This window comes from Hypomesus transpacificus, chromosome 22, assembly GCF_021917145.1.
Source record: "Hypomesus transpacificus isolate Combined female chromosome 22, fHypTra1, whole genome shotgun sequence".
NCBI classification, from domain to species: Eukaryota; Metazoa; Chordata; class Actinopteri; order Osmeriformes; family Osmeridae; genus Hypomesus; species Hypomesus transpacificus.
Genome location: NC_061081.1, coordinates 8,023,205 through 8,042,044, shown reverse-complemented (window position 1 = coordinate 8,042,044; position 18,840 = coordinate 8,023,205). Strand labels below are relative to the sequence as shown.

The 18,840-nt window shown below is 44.2% G+C and overlaps 1 protein-coding gene across 1 annotated transcript; it reads left to right on the top strand.

The window, feature by feature from the left end:
- Nucleotides 1-717: 717 nt before the first annotated feature.
- klf3 (Kruppel-like factor 3 (basic)) lies at nucleotides 718-17,857 on the top strand. The gene is made up of 6 exons (XM_047045727.1): nucleotides 718-812; nucleotides 12,956-13,014; nucleotides 13,463-13,973; nucleotides 14,203-14,332; nucleotides 15,518-15,684; nucleotides 15,953-17,857. Exons 2-6 carry the CDS (start codon nucleotides 12,973-12,975, stop codon nucleotides 16,132-16,134), a joined length of 1,032 nt encoding a protein of 343 aa, XP_046901683.1. The 5' UTR covers nucleotides 718-812; nucleotides 12,956-12,972; the 3' UTR covers nucleotides 16,135-17,857.
- Nucleotides 17,858-18,840: the final 983 nt, after the last annotated feature.

The following is an 18,840-nucleotide window of genomic DNA, read 5'->3' as shown; positions in this document are numbered from 1 at the left end:
CTCATGTTTCTGTGTGGATCTTAATGTGTTTCTGTTTGTGTGTGCTCCTACCATCCAGACAATGGGGGCACAGTAGTCTGGCTGCCTACCTGGAACACGTTTTTGTTGCGTAAAGTTCTACAAAATGTAGATTTAATCTCACTTGTGTTCCCACATCGGTGCAGTAATAATGTGTAGGTGTGCATGAATACAAACGTTCGCATGCTTCATTTTGTTGATGAAGTTGATAAATGTTCTGACATCAAAAAATGTATTTAGATCTGTATCATGTCCTGCAGCAGCAGAGGAGTGTGGTGTCTTGTTTTGTGTGTGTGTCTTTCTGTCTCTGTGTGTCTGTGTCTGTCCTTCTCCCTGTGCGTGTGCACATGTCCGTGTGTGTGTGTGTCTGCCTTTCTCTGTGTATAAATGTGTGTGTGTGTGTGTGTCAGGGCGTTGCTGTGGGCAAGAGAAGGTCAGGCGCCACAGTGTGGGTGTGACGCTCTTCTGTCAGCAGATCCCAAGTGTCCGTGAACCCCTCTCTCAACCCCTCACCTCCCTCACCCTGACAGTCATCTCCCATACTCTTTTTACAACGCATGTTCAGCTCCTTGTCACATGCACACACTAACTCCATGCTAGAGTTTAGTTTCGTAAAGTGTAACAAAAGTGTCTGCTAAATGAATAAATGTGAAATGTAACATGAACCAATCCGTTGTGAGGCGATCTGCTCTGTGTGTTTAGGGTGGGGGTGAGGGAGGGCGTCATTCGTCAGGAGAACAATAAACTCCACTGGATATTTCAGAACAGTGAAGAGGAAGCAGAACTCTTCCAGGGTGAGAATGCAGATCCACTGACCCCACCCAAGCACACACAGCTACACTGACCCCACCCAAACCCACACACTGAACTGTTCCCCGTGGCATTTTTAACAATATAACTACTGGGGTGCAACCGTGCTCCCGCTTGTGTGGTATGAAGGCCATTAGCACTACCAGTAACTCTGCAATGTACGCATATGTGCTACATACTTGACTACGCCACAGACAAGTGGAGTTGTGAGGGCTCCTCAAAGCTCCTAATCACTCACAAGATAGGCAAGGGTCCTCAAATTAAGAATAATCTGGACTAGAGGCTAATGTACCAACAACAACAACATTTGATGCGCCAAAACGATTTAAAATCACTACAGTGGCTGTACAATTTGATGGGAAGTTTTACAACTGGTGTGATAGAATGCAGGAACAGTTTATTAAACATACAAAGTAGTGCTGTCAAACGATTAAAATATTTAATCGCGATTAATCGCATTAATGTCATAGTTAACTCGCGATTAATCACAATTAATCGCACATTTCTATTTGTATCTATTCTAAATGTCCCTTGATTTCTTTTTGTCCCATTCTTTTTTCAAATTTTAATGCTCTTATCAACATGGAAAAGTGGTTCGGATTGCTTCGTGCACATATTTTTTGTTATTGAAAACAACATTGCAATCGCCTGGCTTTGACGAGGGGGCGGAGAATTTGCATCATCTGTGTGCTTGGCCATCAAGTGGTATTTCAGACTGGACGTGCTGCAATGATAGCTCATTTTACAACGACAAAACACACAGATCACTTTGGTCTTGTCAATGGAACCATTTGGCAACTTTTTAAAAGTAAACTTTCCATTCAGAATCTTATTGGCATCCATTTCGGCGTCTCGCGCTCGCCATCTACTCAAAACGTAAAGTTAACCTACTACCAGAGAATGTCTCATATCCGTAAACGGGCTCTGCTACTACGCTTTAGCCGGATCGCAAGCCAAACAAGTGTGTAGCGTGCCTGTTGTTTTGTTTCCGGTCTGGCTAGATCCGGTGTGGTGTTGTAGTTTTTCTAACTTCGGTAGTTGTTGCAACAGCATGTGAAAAAAAACTACAATGTTTGCTAGGCCAAAAAGAGCGTTAATCGCGCGATAAAAAAATTGACACCGTTAATTTGGGTTTGCGTTAACGCCGTTAATAACGCGTTAAACTGACAGCACTAATAAAAAGGTATTTCACTTTGTTTCAAAACATATGCTTGGCACATACACCGGTCAGCCATAACATGAGACCCCCTGCCGTGAAGAACACTGCTGATCTCAGGATCCTGGCACCTGTCAGTGAGGGGCTGTATTAGGCATGAAAGTGAACATGGCGTCCTCAAAGTAAGCTCAAATTGTTCTGGAATGGTTAGAGGAACACAGCGACGAGATCAAGGTGTTGACTTGGCCTCCAAATTCCACAGATCTCAATCCAATCCAGCATTTGTGAGATGGTCTGGACAAACACATCCAATCCATGGAGGCTCCACCTCACAATTTATAGGACTTAAGAAAGGACTAATGTGTGTGTATGAGAGGGAGAAAGAGAAAGAGAAAGGTAATTCCCAGACTGTGATACTGCATATTATCTTACATTGGGATCATGTTTGTGTTCCAGGGAACTTCTGCCAGTCAGTCACTAATTGTATTCTCTGGAAGTTCTTTAAAATGCCTGGTGGAATGTGTGGAGGTGTGTGTGTTTGTGAGGGTTTTTTTCCAGACCTGTCAGCTATGTGTTAGGTATTATCTAGCTTTCACCTTAATCATAATTTACTTGTTTGACAGGCCCTTCTAGATTGTAAATTGGCACCCTCTTCACGCCTGTGTTTGTGTGTCAGTCATATTCACACCTGTAGATGTCTTATGGTGGCACAGCATTAGGAATCCTTCTATAAAACTACAAATTAACACTCATAAGCTGTTTCCTACCTCAACTTACTGTACGTTTTAATTGTAGAACTACTTTTCATGGAACCAGAAGGCTCCTGCAGTTTCCCCAGAAGATTAGGTAGATTAGTCATCTGATGAACACATGATATTTGCCACTAGAAAATAAATATTAAAAACAATATTATAGTAACATAGTATTCACTTTTTATGTGCCTTGCTGCTAGACAGTTCATCCATAAAGGAAATTATTTGGAATAAAAGCTGATTCAAACTGTTGTAGCAGTGTTGTCAGTCAGCATTGTTCCTAGCAAAGCAATGGAAGTCGAATCCCTGTAGGATAGGCCTAAACCGTACAGGCAACTTAACACATGGATGGAGCTTGACTTGTTTGTGTACCCCCCCCTTCCAATAAGGTGAGCTGATTTGCAGAGTTACAAACTGATTAACAACAGGTTCAGGGTGCATATTGGTGAAATAGGTGTTTTAATTGACAGGATTGTAAGGCTCTGATTGGCCGCATAAAATAAGTATTGACAGTTACCTCGCCCTCTCAGTCTCTTGTGTCAGAGATACAGATTTGGGAAATGCAGCTATACTTTAGCTTTGATTCATTCCCCCTCTCTCTAGAGGTGCAACCATGCTCCCGCTTGTATGGTATGAAGGCCATTAGCACTACCAGTAACTCTGTAATGTATGCATATGTGCTACATACTTGACTACGCCACAGACAAGTGGAGTTGTGAGGGCTCCTCAAAGCTCCTAATCACTCACAAGATAGGCAAGGGTCCCCAAATTAAGAATAATCTGGACTAGAGGCTAATGTAGCAACAACAACAACATTTGATGCTCCAAAACGATTTAAAATCACTACAGTGGCTGTACATTTTGAAAGGAAGTTTTACAACTGGTGTGATAGAATGCAGGAACAGTTTATTAAACATAAAAGGGTATTTCACTTTGTTTCAAAACATATGCTTGGCAAGTTGGCACATACACCAATCAGCCATAACATGAGACCCTTTGTATCCTGTTTGTCTTCCAGGGAACTTCTGTCAGTCAGTCACTAATTGTATTCTCTGGAACTTCTTTAAAATGCCTGGTGTAATTTGTGGAGATGTGTGTTTGTGAGGGTTTTTTTCCAGACCTGTCAGCTATGTGTTAGGTATTATCTAGCTTTCACCTTAATCATAGTTTACTTGCTTTGACAGGCCCTTCTAGATTGTAAATGGGCACCCTCTGCACGCCTATGTTTGTGTATCAGTCATATTCACACCTGTAGATGTCCTTTTATTAAACTACTAATTAACTTAATTTTCAAGGAACTAGAATGTTCCTGCAGTTCCCCCAGAAGATTAGGCATCTTAGTCATCTGATGAACACATGATATTGGCCTATATATAAAATAAATATTAAATACAATATTATATAAACATAGTATCCACTTTATACTGCCTTGGTGCTAGCTAGATAGCCAGTTCATCCATGAAGAAAATTATTTGGAATAAAAGATGATTCAAACTGATGTAGCAGGGTTTTCAGTCAGCCTTGTTCATCTGTATCTGCGCTGTGAAACGCAATAAGCGTTAAGTGACAGTATGTAAAAATTAATTAATTAAGTAGATTGTAATGTATTTTAAATTGCCAATTGAAATGTTGTCCAGTAAGTAAGTCCTCATTTGATGATGCCTAGCAAAGCAATGGAATCCCTGTAGGATAGGCCTAAATTGTACAGGCAACTTAACACATTGATGGAGCTTGACTTGTTTGTGTACCTCCCCCTTCCAATAAGGTGAGCTGATTTGCAGAATCAAAAACTGATTAACAACAGGTTTAGGGTGCATATTGGTGAAATAGGTGTTTTAATTGACAGGATTATAAGGCTCTGATTGGCCGAATAAAATAATTATTGACAGTTACCCCGCCCTCTCAGTCTCTTGTGTCAGAGATACAGATTTGGGAAACGCAGCTATACTTTAGCTTTGATTCATTCCCCTTCTCTCTAGCCCCCTCCACTCCCCCTTTCTCCCCCCCTCCCCCCACCCTACTCCCCCCTGAGCTCCCCATCTCTTTCCTGTCCTCCTCTTCCTGTCCTTCCATTCCTGTCCTCTTCTATTTGTCCTCCCTTTCCTGCAGTAAACTTCCTACTGTGCCCATCAAGAGGTAAATACAAGAGAAAGCAATGGTGTTGTACTTTCAACACACCCAGTAACGCACAAACTTAACACACCTCATGCCTCGTGTCAAATGTTTTCCATCAGGGCAGGATTGTTGGATTTGCATAAAGCATATACCACGTGTCTCGAGGACCTTGTCTGACGACTGAGGTCAACTACCTGAGATAGTACATTATTATTTGCAGTACAGGCTAACCCTAAATCTGTCTAACTCACTCAAACCATAAACCTGTCTAACTCACTCAAACCCTAAAATCTACACCTTTAACTAAACCTAAAAATGCATGCGTGGTGTCAGCCAATCACAGGTCCATTGAAAAAGATTACCACTTGATAAGGACATGCCTTGGAAGTTTTCTTCTCAGGATTGTCAGTATTCTGCTGCCTTCAACTCTCTCCCTGGAGGTTTGTGTGTGTTTGTGAGTGTGTACATCTGTTAAATTAACAGTGGTATACAGTGATGGCAGGAAACCTGGAGGTTTGTGTGTGGTTACATTACCTGTTGGGTGAATGTCTTCTAGAGAGTGTCAATACAGTAATTGGATGGATGTGTGTTGGCATCATTAATGGTCAGGAGAGTGACTTGAGTTTTGTGTGTGTGTGTGTGCTTACATAGATGTGTTTGCCTTAACAAACCAGAACTAAAGGCCAGAGCAAGATAGACAATTAGATATATTAGTCTGAGAGGTTTTGCTTTGCTTTTCACATCCCTGGCACATCTTGCTCTCCCGGTTCTTTTCTTGCCAGGAATCTTTAATTCCTTGTACGGCGCGTCAGGTCCTGCGCCTTCACGCGGGTGCCCGCCGTCACGCCCTTGGTTTCATCTTCCCTCTCTGGGCTACAGTTCCGTTTCCTTATAGAGCACACACAGACACACTATACTGTACACAGTCAACTGTGCGACCACACCCTCGCCTCCCGCAAGCCGCCCAGTCCCGCCCAGCTCCCCGACCCCTCCTTGGACTCGTCCCACCAAGTGATCATGTGACGCGCACAGCGCACTCTTCACGGGGAGTTTTTAAAGACCAAGGGAGAAAAAGGAGCGCAGTTTCGTAACTTGGGGAAGTTTTGTCGAGTTGCCAATCCCCGCGATCTATCATTCGGACGTTTTGTTTTCGGTGACCGATGTCAGTGACACGACTGTGTGCATTTCGCCTGCGTCACGTTTTCATCGGAACGGAACTTTACCGAGCTTTTTACTGATCCCCCGGAAGATTTTAACTAAGGAAATATAGCAGAATATACTACATTTCCTCTGTGAAGTAAGTTTTTTTGCTTCTCTATAAGGTCACTCGCAGCATATAAAGCTTCCATTTTGATTGTATTAGTGTTATTGTCAAGATCAATTAAGATAAAAAATGTTGCACCATGATTAATTTATTTACCTATATGCAGCCTACTTCATTGATTTAATTGTAATATTATAATCTTAATGATAATTGTTTAAGAACTTTAATTCGGAAAGGAAAGGGGTCAGACAAGACAGAAGAGTGACTGTTACAGTAGGCTATGTTACCTCATCTACTTTACCCCACTATGTGTGTATGTGCTTGTGTGTGTATCAAGATAGGACTCGTGCTATCACTCAAAGTAGATATCTTTATCTTTCTCAGCGTGTCACCAAGACCAGAATTCAATAGTGAGTTGTTTGATCACGGCAGAACAGTCAAATACATTTATGTAGGCTGTGTTTGGCTCCTCAATAGGCGACTGAAACTCTGGAAGGCCTAGATAAGTACTTTATTAGTGGACCGATAGGCTACTCTACTATAGGAACTATACAATACAATTGGACCCATTATCCACTAGCCTACAAGAACCACACTATATGGACTATAGCTACTACTTAGCCTATACTATAGCCTACTATAGGATTGGAAGACTAAAGGAGAGTTGGGACAGCTTTTCTACAGTTGCCATTGTAAGGTTAGGACATGCAGTACCAGTTAAAAGTTTGAACACATTGTCCAAACTTTTGACTGATACTGTACATACAAACATACACATACACACACGCACACATACAGATACATACACATATACACATGCAGATACACATACACACAGATACAGATACACACACAAGCAAAACACAGGTTGGCAAAGTATCACGTTGTTCACGTCACGTACAGTACCAGTCAAAAGTTTGGACACATTTTCCCATTCTATGTGTCCAAACTTTTGACTGGTACTGTAGGTTATCATGATAATAATGGTAACCAGAGGTGTGTGTGTTCCACCCACTGTACTGTCTACTGTAAAACTGGTAGACAGCTTGAACTCATTCTGGCATTCATTCTACCTCGCCCCCCCCCTCCCCCCCTCCCCTGTCCTGTGTTTCCTGTGCTTTGTTTCAAGGCTGTGGCTTGCGTCACACATTCCACTTGGCACATGAAGCCTTTATCCTGTTTGGAGCCAGGAGGGAGGGAGGGATGTGGGGGGTGGAAGGGTGGAAAGGAGGATTAGGAGGGCGACCTCTGTGTGTCTCTCACACACACAGCCTACACCCAGACACTCCACCCACCCCTTACGCCTCTTTTCCTGAATCAACAAGCTGATGTTATCTACCGGAACAATACACACACACACACACACACACGCGCACACGCGCACACACACACTGCTCAAAGGGCATGCCCTAGACAACATTGGGGCTAAATATTAAACTCATGGATGTACTTGTGTCTCTGTGAAGACAGCAACATGGACACATAAACCTTACTAAGGTGATGTTACTCAATTGTAAACACAAGCAAAACACTTTTATAACACAAGTTTATTAGCCTACAGCAGCATAGATAAAGCCAGTTTCTAGCCAAGTCCTCAGCTACCTCTTTCTTATCTGGACTGACTGATGGTTATTGTAGCTAGCTAGGCTACAGTTAGCTGGTTGACGGTTTGGTTAGAGCTAACTAGTAGGCTGTTTTGTTAGCTAGAACTAGCTAGATGTTTGGTTAAGTAGAGGTTTGAAGTTGAATGGTTATGAGATGACCATACCTGTCAATGTTTGGGTACTAAAATCTGGGGGGGGGGTCTTTCTGATTGTATATAGCGGGACAAGTTATCCCTTACTTCTCAGCATGAGAGATTCAAGGTGTTGTGTGTGAAATGGTTGAAATGCGTGAGACTTCCGCAGCGAATGCGTGAGACTTGAGGGCCCTGCATAGTTTTCTTCCTTCTTTCCAGTTCTCTATCTTTGGGTTTTGTCACATTTTGGTTAGAGCTGCTACAGTGTTTTCTTCCATCTTTCTCCTAATTCCCTTTTCCGTTTGATTCACCTCTCTCTTTCTCTCTTGCTCTGTCATTCTTTAGTGGGGAGCGGGAGGGGTAGGAAGAGGGACAGGAAACCACAGCCCCCCTGCAGCAACACCCCCATCAGCCCCCAATCCCAACCCTTCACACTGTAGAAATAATAACAGTCTGACTAACCTTTGAGGGCTTCCTCTCTCTCTCTCTCTCTCTCTCTCTCTCTCTCTCTCTCTCTCTCTCTCTCTCTCTCTCTCTCTCTCTCTCTCTCTCTCTCTCTCTCTCTCTCTCTCTCTCTCTCTCTCTCTCTCTCTCTCTCTCTCTCTCTCTCTCTCTCTCTGTCTATCACTCACTCACTAACTATATCTCTTTGGCAGTCTCTTGCATTGTCTTTTCAGATGTCTGGAAAGCCTCAAAGCTTTCCTGTCCTAATGGTTAAGATGTGCCTGTTAGTCCATACAGTATGTGTTTACGCATGTGTGTCCACACGCTATTGGATCCTGTTTCTTTTCCCCCATGTCCGGCCTCCACTGTTCCCCCCTGGGGCCTGCAGTCAGCTTCTTCTTAGGTCTCCCTCTGTTCCTTGTTTGCTGCTCCCTTGGTCCTCCTCTGGTCATTTAAGCCCCCCCACCGGTCCTCCTGCTCCTCCCCTGGTCCTCCTGCTCCTCCCCTGGTCCTCCTGCTCCTCCCCTGCTCCTCCTCTGATCCTCTCCTGGTCCTCCCCTGCTCCTCCCATGGTCCTCCTGCTCCTCCCATGGTCCTCCTGCTCCTCCCCTAGTCCTCCTGCTCCTCCCCTGCTCCTCCTCTGATCCTCTCCTGGTCCTCCCCTGCTCCTCCCATGGTCCTCCTGCTCCTCCCATGGTCCTCCTGCTCCTCCCCTAGTCCTCCTGCTCCTCCCCTAGTCCTCCTGCTCCTCCCATGGTCCTCCTGCTCCTCCCCTAGTCCCCCTGCTCCTCCCTTGGTCCTCCTGCTCCTCCCCTGCTCCTCCCCTGCTCCTCCCCTGCTCCTCCCATGGTCCTCCTGCTCCTCCCATGGTCCTCCTGCTCCTCCCTTGGTCCTCCTGCTCCTCCCCTGCTCCTCCCATGGTCCTCCTGCTCCTCCCCTAGTCCTCCTGCTCCTCCCTTGGTCCTCCTGCTCCTCCCCTGCTCCTCCCCTGCTCCTCCCCTGCTCCTCCCCTGCTCCTCCCCTGCTCCTCCCCTGCTGTTTTTTATTTCCCTGTCCCCAAGTCTCCAGCTACCCCCTTATCTTATCTTGGCTGACTAAATGTGTTGTCATACTTTGGTTACAGTAGCTAGCTATGCTACAACTTGCTGATTAACATTAGGTTAGCTAGAGCCTCCCCTGGTCTTACCCTGCTCCTCACCGTCTTATGGTCCTTCCCTAGCCCCTCTTTGCTCCTCTTCTGTTCATCCTCTGGCCCTCCTGCTTCTCCTGTTCTCCCCCTGGCACTCTTGCTCCCCCTGCTCCTCCCCTACTCCTTCTTCTCCTTCTCTAGTCCCCCTGGTCCTCCCCTGATCCCACTGGTCTCCCTCAGTCTGGGCCTGGTTAAAGAATGGCCTGGTCGAACACCATGGTCTTGGAATGGTTGCAGTGTGGTTGAAGCATGGTCTTGGAATGGTTGCAGTGTGATTGTCTTGGAATGGGTGCCAATATTGAAAGACTAGGGTTGCCGTCTGGATGGAGCAGTTGTCTGGAGGTTTTTGGTCTCACTGGTGAGCTCATCATCTCCAGGCAGTTACTATTAAACATGTGCTTGTGCGCATGTGTTTGGTGAAATATAATTTCTTTTTTTGTTGCATTTTTGCCGAACCAGCACTCTCTGTGTATGTGTATGTGTTACTCAAATCCATAGCCAGCAACATAAAGCCACAGTATTTTCCCCTTCGCTCAAGTAATTTTGCTGTCTGGTACTTGGGTCTTGTTCAAATGGAAACAGAAGGGGGAGAGAGAAAGAGACGGGGGGAGACTCGGGATCGAGAAAGGGAGATGGGGAGAGGAGGGTGAGAGTGTAAGAAGAGAGAGGGGTTGGAGAGCAGGGGAAAAGAACAAGAGTGAGAGAGAGTTGTCAGTGTTTGCTGAATGGGTTGGAGACAAGTACACAGTCATGTTTGTTACCTGAAAGGAAAATATTTGCAAACCACTCTCGAGACAACCTCTCTCACATTTATACAGACATGACCAAAAATATTATCCATTCCAGAAAATTTACATAAATAGCATTTATACCATTGACACCCTAGACTTAATATTTGGTAGCATAGCCTTTGGTCAAAATAACTATAATCAGGCATATCTACACCATTAAAGCATCCCTCAATTCTGTATTGGCAGTTTGACCCATTGCTCTTTTATTCAAACTGCTTCAGGTCTCCCAGATAAGAAGAGTTTTTTCAAACTACAAATCTCTCCACAAGTTATCAATGGGATTTAGATCTGGACTCATTGCTAGCCACTTCAGTCCAGCGTCTTGAACTATTCCTGGGTGCTTTTCGAAGTGTGTTTGGGGTCCTTGTCCTGCTGGAAGACCCATAAGCTTCGACGGAGACCCACATTTCTGACACTGGATTTGACATTGAGCTCCAAAATACTCACCTAATGTCATGATGCCATACACATCACCCAGCGCTAGAGACAGCAGAGCAAACCCCAAAACATCACTGAACCTCTGGCATGTGTTTTGGCAAATTGCAGTCTGGCTTTTCTATGTCTTTTTCTCAACAAAATGGTCCTCCTGGATCCCCTTGTATTTAACCTCCTTTCATTGAACCGTCTTCAAACCTTCTCTGCAATCATACATTTACATTTAGTCATTTAGCATTATCCAGAGCGACTTACAGTAAATACAGGGACATTCCCCCGAGGCAAGTAGGGTGAAGTGCCAGGAATCGAACCGGCAACCTTCTGATTGGTAGCCCGATGCCCTAACAGCTCAGCCATCTGACCCCTGATCTGGCAATCACATTTTCTCTTGCGGCCACATCCAGAAAGGCTGACTAGAGTGACTTGGTCCTTAAACTTTTTGCAAAGTGTGGTGGTAAGATTAGTGTCTCCAGAGATGGACTTATAGCTTTAGATTGTGTTTGCTTGGCAACAATATTGTGCCTGTCCTCAGATAATTCTCTGGTTCTCTTTTATTCATGCTTATTGCAGAAAACACAGTGACACAAAACATGAGGATTCATCTTTTTCTTTATTCAAACTGGTTGAATACTTGATTCTTTTTTTTTTTTTTACAGCAGACACCTTCAATTCACCTCAGAAGTGGTCAATTCTAAAGTAGAACAATAATAATATACACTGGAATCAAAGTATTTCATTATAAATGTGTGACAATAAGATTGTTCAGACCATTTGAGTATTTATTTGTGGAATTAGCTCAGATGTAGTAAATTATTTAGGTTTATTCATTACTGCACACCAGATATATAAATATGTGGACAGTAATATGCTTTAATTTCAACAATTTTCAGGAATAAATGGTGCATTGTAAAAAAAAAAAATTGCAATAGTGCCAATATTTTGGGCAATGACTATAGGATAGATACAATGGGATGACTGTCTTCCCCTTAGCTGCAGGGTGGAAGTAACTAGTTGATCAAACCAACCATCCCTATCAGGCATGACAGTAATTATGACTTAAAAGAACACCTCATTTTTATCTGCAATGTCATCTCAGGAATTTCAGCATTTAAAGGTTACCATGAGAGACAATGCAATAGCTGGGCTTGTCCTGTCAAAAAGTACACACACACTCACACCCTGCTCCTCTTCCCATCCTTAAACAGTCAATATGCTACACACATTTAGGATATTTTACAATACCTTTATTAGTAACCCCAGAATACACCTTAGTTATTGACTGAAATACAAGCTATAGACCTTTGCCATTGACTGTACTTTACACCAGGATACACCTTTGCCACTGGCTGAACTACACGTCAGAATACACCTCAGCCATTGGCTGAACTACTGCAGTCCAGTCCTTTCAGACCTATAGCAACTACTTTGTCTCTAATTGGTTACTCACCAACCTAAGACGTCTGTTCTTTTCAGTTCGGACGATAATAGGAAGGTGTGAGCGTGGATCTGTGTGTGTGTGTGTGTGTGTGTGTGTGTGCGTGCTTGCGTGTTTACCATGGGGTTTCCGTGTTGAAAATGTAAGGTCGACACAAACACACTCATACTCCTGCCTGGAAGAAGCCATCCATAGAAGATTCTCTTGTGTATTCATTTTGTGTTTCATTCCTCAGTATACACACATCCATACACGCACATATGCAAAAGCACTTAGTCTAACCTGCGCATTCAAAGTATATGTCACTGGATTCATCTTTGAAACTTAATACGTTTTACTCTAAACAGAATTGACAGAAGGAGACAGCTCTGTAGTGTGTGTGTGTGTGTGTGTGTGTATGTGTGTGCTACTTTGCCTTAGTATTGGGTTACCTTAGAAACTTTAGTGTTAGGGTGTTAGGTCTCTAAGACTAGTCCCATAGAGTACACAGACAGACAGACAGAGAGGAGACAGTCAGACAGAGAGGAGACAGACAGACAGAGAGGAGGCAGACAGACAGAAAGGAGACAGACAGAGAGGAGACAGAGTTGAGAGGTTATTTGCCAGAAAGAAATGTGCCTTTGGTATGATTTCTATCAGATGCAAATACCGTTGCAAACAGAGACACACACATAGCTGTCTCCCGTGCTTAACTGCACACCCTTTACTTTGAGACATTGACTTTTCAGTACCTCCTTCTCAACTATTCTCAAAGGATATGTACCCTTGTGTGTCTGTGTCTTGATGGTTGATTTGTCTTTCTTCAAAGGTCTGGCCTGTGTAGCCATGCTGATGTATGACTACCCACTGACGACAGACATGGAAACGGTAAGACTGTGTGTGTGTGTGCGTGCGTGCATGCGTGTGCTCTATGTATGCATGTGTGCATGCCAGTAGTTTGTTTGTGTGTGCATGTGTCCTGAATCCAGACCACTAAAGACATGCTGATGCTTGTCCCATGTTCTCTTGACACATAATAAACAAACACCTGACACACACACACACTCCTCCTACATGCCAAGGCTGACTGGTTTCCACCAGTCTGGTCCTGTTCACTAAATTCCTGTGAACAGCCTGGCTCTCACCAGATATATATATATAAATATATATTTGTTCTTTTGTTTCTGTAATAACAGTTTTCTCTTTCTTTCTTTCTTTCTCCCACCCCCCTACACAAACTCTCATGCTTCCATCCCCTCACCTCTCCATCCCTATCAATGTCTCCCTACTTCCCTCTCCCCCTCTCTCTCCCCTCCATCCTCTCCTACCCACTCAGGGTCTGTACCAGTCTTACCCCACGATGACTCCACAAAGCTACAGTGTCATCATCTCCCCTCACCTCTACCACCATGGACCCTACACTCACCCCTTCACCCAAGCACACACACACATCCCGGCTGTTGTCTCGGGCAACCCCCCACACACACAGCTGGAGCCTGTAGACCTGTCGGTCAGCAAGCGTCCTTCTTCCTCCTCCCCCTCTTCTCCTCCCTCGTCCTCCCCCTCCTCTTCAGCCCGCAGCTCCCCGCCCTCGCCTTACAGCTTCCGCTCCTCCCCCCTGCCGTCCCCCTCCCTTGCCCCGCCACTTCAGTTCCCTACCATGCTGGCCCCTCTGATTGGCTCGGGCACCGGGGTCATCCAGGGTTCAGGGGTCATGCTGTCTCCTGTCATGCTCCCGCACCTCTCGGTCCTCTACTCCTCCTCCCTGCACCAGCCAATCAGGCTCAGCCCCTCTTCTGTTGCCACCAATGACGACCACAGGCAGGGATCAAGGACGCATAAGACAGGTGAGTCCCTGCTCCATTGTCGCCATGGCTTCAGCCATCTCTCCCTGCCCTCCCTAGTTTTGATCAGTTTTCTTCTCTTTCACTTCCCCCAGTTTCACCTTCCATCACAAAATGTTCACTTGCTTTGAAAGTATGAGGCAGTTTAGTGTGTATGTGTGTGCATGTGTATGCATGTGTTTTTGTGTGAATATACGCATCTCCTTGTTTATTAATCCAGATTTTTACCCAGCAGCCTCTACGGAGCGCCCTGTGAAACTTACAGACGACACGCATGAAATCCACAAGCCAATCAAATCAGAGTCGGCCTCTTACAACCAGGAAGTGGCATCAGTCATCAGCCCTCAGCGAACCTATGGCGAGTAAGTTGGGACATTCAGACACTCACACCCATATGTACACACATAGTGGTCTGGTCTCATTCCTAGAGTTATCTGACTGACCTTTAACTCTTATCTGTTGCCTTCTCACCTTATTACTTCTGTTGTAGATCAGTGCTTGCATCTCGACATCACCTTCCTCCTCTTTCTCCCTCCTTCTCTGGCTGTCTTCCTGAAGCTGCATGTGAAGGGGCGTGTTTTCCTGTGTAGCCTTTTGTGTTGGTGCTCTTGTTGCCGCACGGTTGTTGGGGCAGGTCCCTCCTGTCACCATGCCAACTTTGAATAATTGGACTGTTAGGAAGTGGGTTTGGTCATAGCTGTCACCACCATCCATTCAACACACTTGCACACTCATACATACACAAACACACACATTTAATGGAAGTGATTCATATTTCAATGCTTGACACCTGGGTTTACCTCATCCCTAACACAAAAATGCACACAGAAATACACACACACACACACACACATGGACAGACAGACACAGGTTTTCAGATATAGTAAATCATTTGGCTCTATGGTCTATTGGTCAATGGTATATTCAATTGTACTCTATCAGATGTAGGATACCTGAGTTGCAAATGAGAACTTGTTCTCAACTAGCCTACCTGGTTAAATAAAAGTGAAATACAGGTAAAACCAGTGGCCTTCAGGCCACGAAATTGTTGTATTTATGTTTACTATCTGTAAACTACGCAAAAGAAAACAAAGACACACACATGTAACATGTCCCAGGATGTAGTAACAGTGTGTCTACAATAAGTTTGTCTTAAGAATCTTAATGGAATCTCATTAGTGTGCACGAGCCGATAGAGACATACTATTGGAACATTCAGTATATTCCAAAAAGACGGACAGACACAAACAGGCTGACCGACCAGAGGTGAGGTAGTGCTATAATTTGACCCCAGTGCTGTGGAAGGACCAATCTGAGAGTCCCGCCTGGGAGGTGATGAGTATCTGTTGGTCCTGGTTCAGTTCCAGAACTTACCTTATGGAACACGAGAGGTGGTCAAGATGGAACAGTGACACCTGCTGGCCAATATCTTTTGGATCACAATATTCTCTTGGATCACACCTGTCAGTTCCTATGTTTATATGTGTTGCCTTGATAAAGCTCAAATACCCCTCTCATGTTTGTTGTCCTCCTCTCTCTGTCCCCAGGGGCAACAAGCTATCAGTAATAGTCCACCCCAATGGGAAGCACCCACTGCCCATTGAGTCTCCTGATATGCTGAAGAAGCGGCGAATCCACCGCTGTGACTTTGGAGGCTGCAACAAAGTCTACACAAAGAGCTCCCACCTTAAAGCTCACCGCAGGACACACACAGGTGAGGCACACACACACACAAAAACCTCACCAACACACACGCCTGCACACACATACACACACCCATACACGGAGAGATGAAACACAGATTCTGACAAGAATCTTAAGATTCAATGAGAAAATCATTTCATGTTTGCTCCATCCCTCCATTATGATATTTATCTCTTTTGTTGTTTTCCCTTCTCATCCATCCATCCCCCCCATCTTTCTGTCCCTTCACCACCCCGTCCCTCCATTCCTCCATCCTTCTATCCCCCTTCCTTCCCCAGGTGAGAAGCCCTACAGGTGCATGTGGGAGGGCTGTACGTGGAAGTTTGCCCGCTCCGATGAGCTGACGCGCCACTTCCGCAAGCACACAGGAGTGAAGCCCTTCCAGTGCCCTGACTGTGACCGCAGCTTCTCCCGCTCCGACCACCTGGCCCTGCACAAAAAGCGCCACCTGCTGGTCTGAAGACACAACTGCAGCCCCTCGACAGTGCTCCCCTTGGTCGCGGCTCGGTACCTTCTTGGGACCGTAGCACTTGTTAGGGCGAACTGAAGCTCTGCTTCCTTGCAGCTGGAGTAAACCATTAGACTAAGAGGGAGAAGGCCATCCAAGCAGCACCTTGCAGCCCCCCATCCATCCCTCTATCCATCCATCTGTCTATCAGAAGAATAGTTGTTCTTCTATTCTTCTCTGTTCTTCATGTTCTCCTCCTCCCTCCCTTATCCTCAGAGCAGGTCTGTATAGATCTGCTCCTCCAGTCGAGTGAAGCTGAGGGGCTTGAAGCTCAGCTCCACCCAGAAGAGCACCCTCTGCTGGACGGAGGGACAAACGGCAACAAGTCGCTATGTCAATCAGCCTATTAAAAATCCCCCCCCCAACACACACACTCATCCACAGATAACTAGCAGGTCTAAATCCACCAGGTTATGGCAACATAATGTGAAACATTGTGTTTGTTGTTGTTGTTTTTGTTTTATGTAAGCAGTAAAATGATTAACAGAATGTCTGCATGCAACATATCAAACACACTCCCAGCTTTTGTTAATGTAGCAAGTACATGTGTTACCACACATCACAAAGGCTCCTTAAAACTAGCAAACACCCACACAGATACACACCTCATCTTCCTTAAAGCACTTAAAGGTCTCATGAGGAAGTCACAGAAGAACATGCAGCTCTTAATGCACCAGGTTATGGCCTGTTTTTCACCACACACACGTATTAAACACAATACACCATGAGAGCCATTCAGTCAAAACTCGATTGTGGTGAAAGGGCACTGTAGAGACAATGTAAATGTGAAAAGCAAGGGCATTACTGTGGAGAGAAGATGGACACTTTCATGTGGTTTGGAAAGGGTGTAGAGGTAATTACATGTATAGGGTTTGGACTATTTGTCTTGCGTCAAATGTGTCAATTATATTATTATCGTTCTACCGTATGTGGTATAGGATTATGTTAAAATGGCATTGCAATTTTATTTTATGGTATATACTGATGAGGGGGAGATTGAGTGAAACAGGGAAAATACATTTTAAGTTTCTGTATTTTATTTGTCTAATCGACTTCTGGTGAACAAACAGTGTTTGTTTATTCTGTAGGCCGACATGTGACTCTGCACTTTAAAACCACAAGCAAAGCCAAAAGTGATCCATCAAAACTATTGATTTAATGGCTCTGATTTAATCAGAAACTAGTGGAGTGAGTCAAAAACATAGAGATCCAACTGAACTAGCCAGTCTTGTTCCTAAAGATGATTAAGCATGCACACACACCCATAAACATACATACACACACATGCATGCACACACGCACACACATACACATACTGTAGCTGTGTTGCACAACAGTATACAACTACATCTACCCCGGAGTTTAGTAGTGTTTTGTTTTATGGAACTATGCAGAAGTTGTTTTATATTTTGTAATGATTGTGAGACAGAATGGTTTTTCTGAAGCATGATTTAAATATATTTTTTATTACACTTAATATTGCATTTGTGTAACAATGTGACTTCATAAATATGTAGGCTTTTTGTGCTGTCTTTCTTTATTGGTAATTGAAAGGGAACATATTGTATTGTTTTATATAAAACTGTGAACATATTCTGTACAGTTATCTTTGCCATTATGCATATCATTTTAATACAAATATCTAATAAACTTATATTGATACAATTTGTTTTAACTGTTTGTGTCAGTGTTTGATTACTATTGAAGTTACAAACTTTTCTTGGAGTGTAAGATTGAACCAAGTGTCATTTTGTTGTAGGTAGGGGGATTACACTGACTTTGAGAGACAGATAGATTTGTGAGGTCACAACCACAAAAAAAACATCTTTCCAAGCTCCAACTTTCCATTGGAGATGGTGTCCAGTTTGTTTCTATGGATGTAGCTCTGTGGCGCAATAAGGCTAGAAAACCCGAGATACGGCTGTGCCATGTTGAACTTCTGTCTTGTCCGGTCTTGCGCAGAGTAGCTTCCGGTGCTCAAGCACTGGCTTCGTCATGATAGGTCTGTGGCATCTTTAAGGGATGAAAACATGTGGGCTTCTAGTTTCCCCATTTCTGATTTGTTTCAAACTCGCAAAATTCTGCGAAAATTATTCTAATAAAAAGCTATTACTTAGAGCCAGGTTCAGAAAAAAAAAATGATTGGGGAAGATAGTTTGAGATACTTTTACCAAGCTCCCACTCCTCCTTGGCTTGAAGCTTGGCCCTGATGGATCTTGGCGGTAGTGCATTTCTGTTTTGGTACCCGGCTCGTTCAGGTTATTTTTGCTTCAAGCTGAGGACCTGGGGATGGAGGTTTGGGTGAGTCAGGTTACACAGCTGGCATTACATATTTTCAAAAAGAATTACAGTTGAAATGGACCGTTGCAACAGTTCAGCTCAAGGATGAGCGGACTGAGTCACACTTTGGGGGGCACGAATTTTGTGGAAAACTAATATTTTGGCTTCCAGTCCAATGCACAATTATGAGTCAAACTAAAATCATGTACTTGTTTATAGTTAGAAAGTGAACACGTTAACCAAACGTCATATACCGTATACTCCTAATGGCAAAATGTTGTGCCACAAGAAAGTCAAAACTGTCTTTCATGGTAGCAAGGATTATCAGTAAAAGTAGGCTATAACAGGGATTTTGAGATACTATATATGGTCCTTTAT

Bases quoted from the DNA above. Each gene is read 5' to 3' on its own strand.
- klf3 (XM_047045727.1), top strand. From the start codon at position 12,973: ATGCTGATGTATGACTACCCACTGACGACAGACATGGAAACG. The intron at 14,333-15,517 runs GTAAGTTGGGAC...CTCTGTCCCCAG, and splicing joins CCTCAGCGAACCTATGGCGA to GGGCAACAAGCTATCAGTAA. The intron at 15,685-15,952 runs GTGAGGCACACA...TTCCTTCCCCAG, and splicing joins TCACCGCAGGACACACACAG to GTGAGAAGCCCTACAGGTGC.